The 2652-nt window shown below is 39.4% G+C and overlaps 1 protein-coding gene across 1 annotated transcript; it reads left to right on the forward strand.

Annotated features, from left to right (window-relative positions):
- Positions 1-220: 220 nt before the first annotated feature.
- LOC109062046 (P2Y purinoceptor 14-like) lies at positions 221-2434 on the forward strand. Its single transcript, XM_042720308.1, has one exon. It carries the CDS (start codon positions 415-417, stop codon positions 1414-1416), a length of 1002 nt encoding a protein of 333 aa, XP_042576242.1. The 5' UTR covers positions 221-414; the 3' UTR covers positions 1417-2434.
- The last annotated feature ends 218 nt before the right edge of the window (positions 2435-2652 follow it).

The following is a 2652-nucleotide window of genomic DNA, read 5'->3' on the forward strand; positions in this document are numbered from 1 at the left end:
TATGAAATGACATATAAAGATGCATTGTACTGCAAGATGCAGATGTACTGCTTAAAAAAAAATAAACTCCTAAATGTCATCTAATTGCATTTAATATAAATTTACACTATAATATATGTTCATGCAATTGCAATTTACATGCAATTGTGAGTCTCAAAACATTACATTCAATTCACAATGATACTAATGTGGAATTTTTCACAAGATTTGTATTGTCAGAGTTTCGTCAGGAGAAACAAAAGCATAAAAAGTGCAAGGACTATGCACAGATTTAGAACATTCATGAAAATGGCACTTTTAATTTCTAAACATCAGCAAAAAAAAGTCTAGCGGAAGTTACAACATTGAGTCATTGTCACAATATTTCCTGATATCATCAAAGCTAAAGAAGTTCTTTTATTTTACGTTTTAGATATGGACCACATCAACACTACACAGACGGAACCAAAAAACAGCACAGACGTCAGCAGCGTGTTCACACTTCAGGTTCTGCCTGTGCTCTACACCATCATCTGCGCTTGTGCCTTCATTCTCAACGGACTTGCCGCTTGGATCTTCTTCAGGGTTCCCACCTCCTCAGCCTTAGTAGTTTACCTAAAAAACATGGTGGTGGCAGACGTTCTGATGTTGTTTACCTACCCGTGGCGTGTAGTGGGCGACCTCGGTTATGGCGGCTTGCAGCTGAAGCTGATAGTTTGCCGCTACACAGCTGTGCTTTTCTACCTCAGCATGTACACAGGAATAATCTTCATGAGCCTCATCAGCTTGGAACGCTACTTCAAAATCGTACGTAACACCTTTGGTATGTCTTCCTTTCTGCAGCGTGTTTTGTTAGCAAAGGCTCTCGCGCTGCTAACTTGGGGTGTCATGATGTTCTTCATGCTGCCGAATGCCATATTAACCAACCAGCCAATGCCTAAGGTTTTCTCCTGCATGGCCCTGAAGGGCACCCTGGGTCGGCGCTGGCACGAAATTTCAGCCCACTTCAACATTGGAGTCTTCTGGGTGGCATTCCTGTTGATGGTGTTTTGCTACACCTCCATCGCCTGTCATGTTTACCGCTCGTACAAACGCGTGCAGCAGGACAGCAGCGTGGTGAGACGGCGGTCAAATCGAAGCATTTTTAGCTTGCTGGCTGTTTTTGTCTTCTGCTTTGTTCCGTACCATGTTTGTCGCGTGCCCTACACGCTTAGCCAAAGCAACAAGGATGACTTTAGCACCTACAACCACTTCATTCTCTTCCAGGTCAAAGAAGCTACGCTCTTCCTGTCTGCTCTTAATGTGTGTCTGGATCCTGTCATCTACTTTCTCATGTGCAGGACATTCAGAGAGTCGCTTTTGCAGAAGATATCATCTGTAAAACGCGAAAACAGGCATCCTTCAATAGGCACTGGGTTCAGTATCAGCAATCTGTAATGATTGAGCAACAAAGTAAAGCGAGCATTACCCATTTGCAAGATGGAAAAGATATTTAGATATGAAACCACATACCATGCTGCGGTTTCCTTGCATGCAAAAATGCAACATGAAGAGATGGAGCGAAGAAGATCAGAACAAAGGTCACTACTTCCTTCTATTGAAAATAAATGAAGACTATTGTCGCATCTGGTGATTATTCTTTAGAAATGAAGTTTCCCATTTGCAATATTCACAATCGATTCTCACTCTGTAACTGTGATGAACCAGGTAAAACAGAAATTTACTTTGATGATCTTCTCATAGAAGGGATTCAGAGGAACTGGAACAAAGAAGTCAAAAGACAAAAGAAGAAGGAGAAACGTCAAGGAAAACAAGACAGAACCTCAACTGATGGAACAACAGGAGATTGTTTTTAGAATAAGAAGAACAATTCAACTTATGCGAAAACATGAGAATTTGAATAAGAAAATTATGAGAAAGCTGAAAGAAATGATTGAGTTGGTAAACTTTAATGTGGAGTTGCAATCTCTCGCAAATGATATCAGAGCTTTAAGACTGCAAACAGCTACCATAAAACCTGTAATGAGATATATATGCTGTTAGAGAAAAGCCTTAAAAGGTAGAAATGAGATATACATTCTGTTAGAGTTTGCTCATCAGTTAAAACTGCCACGTATGTATGCTTTTTGCTAACTGTATTATGAGTGTACAAGAAAGTGCATTTTGCAACAGCGTTGCAGAATGGTCCTTCTTTCTTTAAAGCTTTGTGTGGTAATTTGTTTTATCTTATCTTAAAAGAAATGATGCTATGCAGTTTAGAAATAGTTATTTGCCATAGCCTACACCTTAAGATGTTCTAATTGTTTAGATTAAAACTACCCAGACAGCAAGCAGTTTCGGCCACAGATTCACAGATGTGGGCCAGATCTGGGCCAACACTATGTTGCTGTTTGGGTAGAGATAGATTAACTTGCTTTAATGAAAAGGATGCTGCAATTACTTCATCTGAACTTGTGCCACTAAGAGGTTGCAAATAAACCAAGGCAAATTCCTACATGTTGGGTTGTGTGACTATACAACTTCACTGCTGCAATTCAGGGTGAAGACTTTACGCCATTTACTTTTATTGTTATTTGCTTATGAGTTATTGTTTTAAATACAGCGAAACCATTTCCTATGGTGATATGTTAAACTTATTTTAAAGAAGTCTCTGAGTAATTTATTAAAAGTAAA

The sequence above is a fragment of the Cyprinus carpio genome, chromosome B3 (genome assembly GCF_018340385.1).
Source record: "Cyprinus carpio isolate SPL01 chromosome B3, ASM1834038v1, whole genome shotgun sequence".
NCBI lineage: Eukaryota > Metazoa > Chordata > Actinopteri > Cypriniformes > Cyprinidae > Cyprinus > Cyprinus carpio.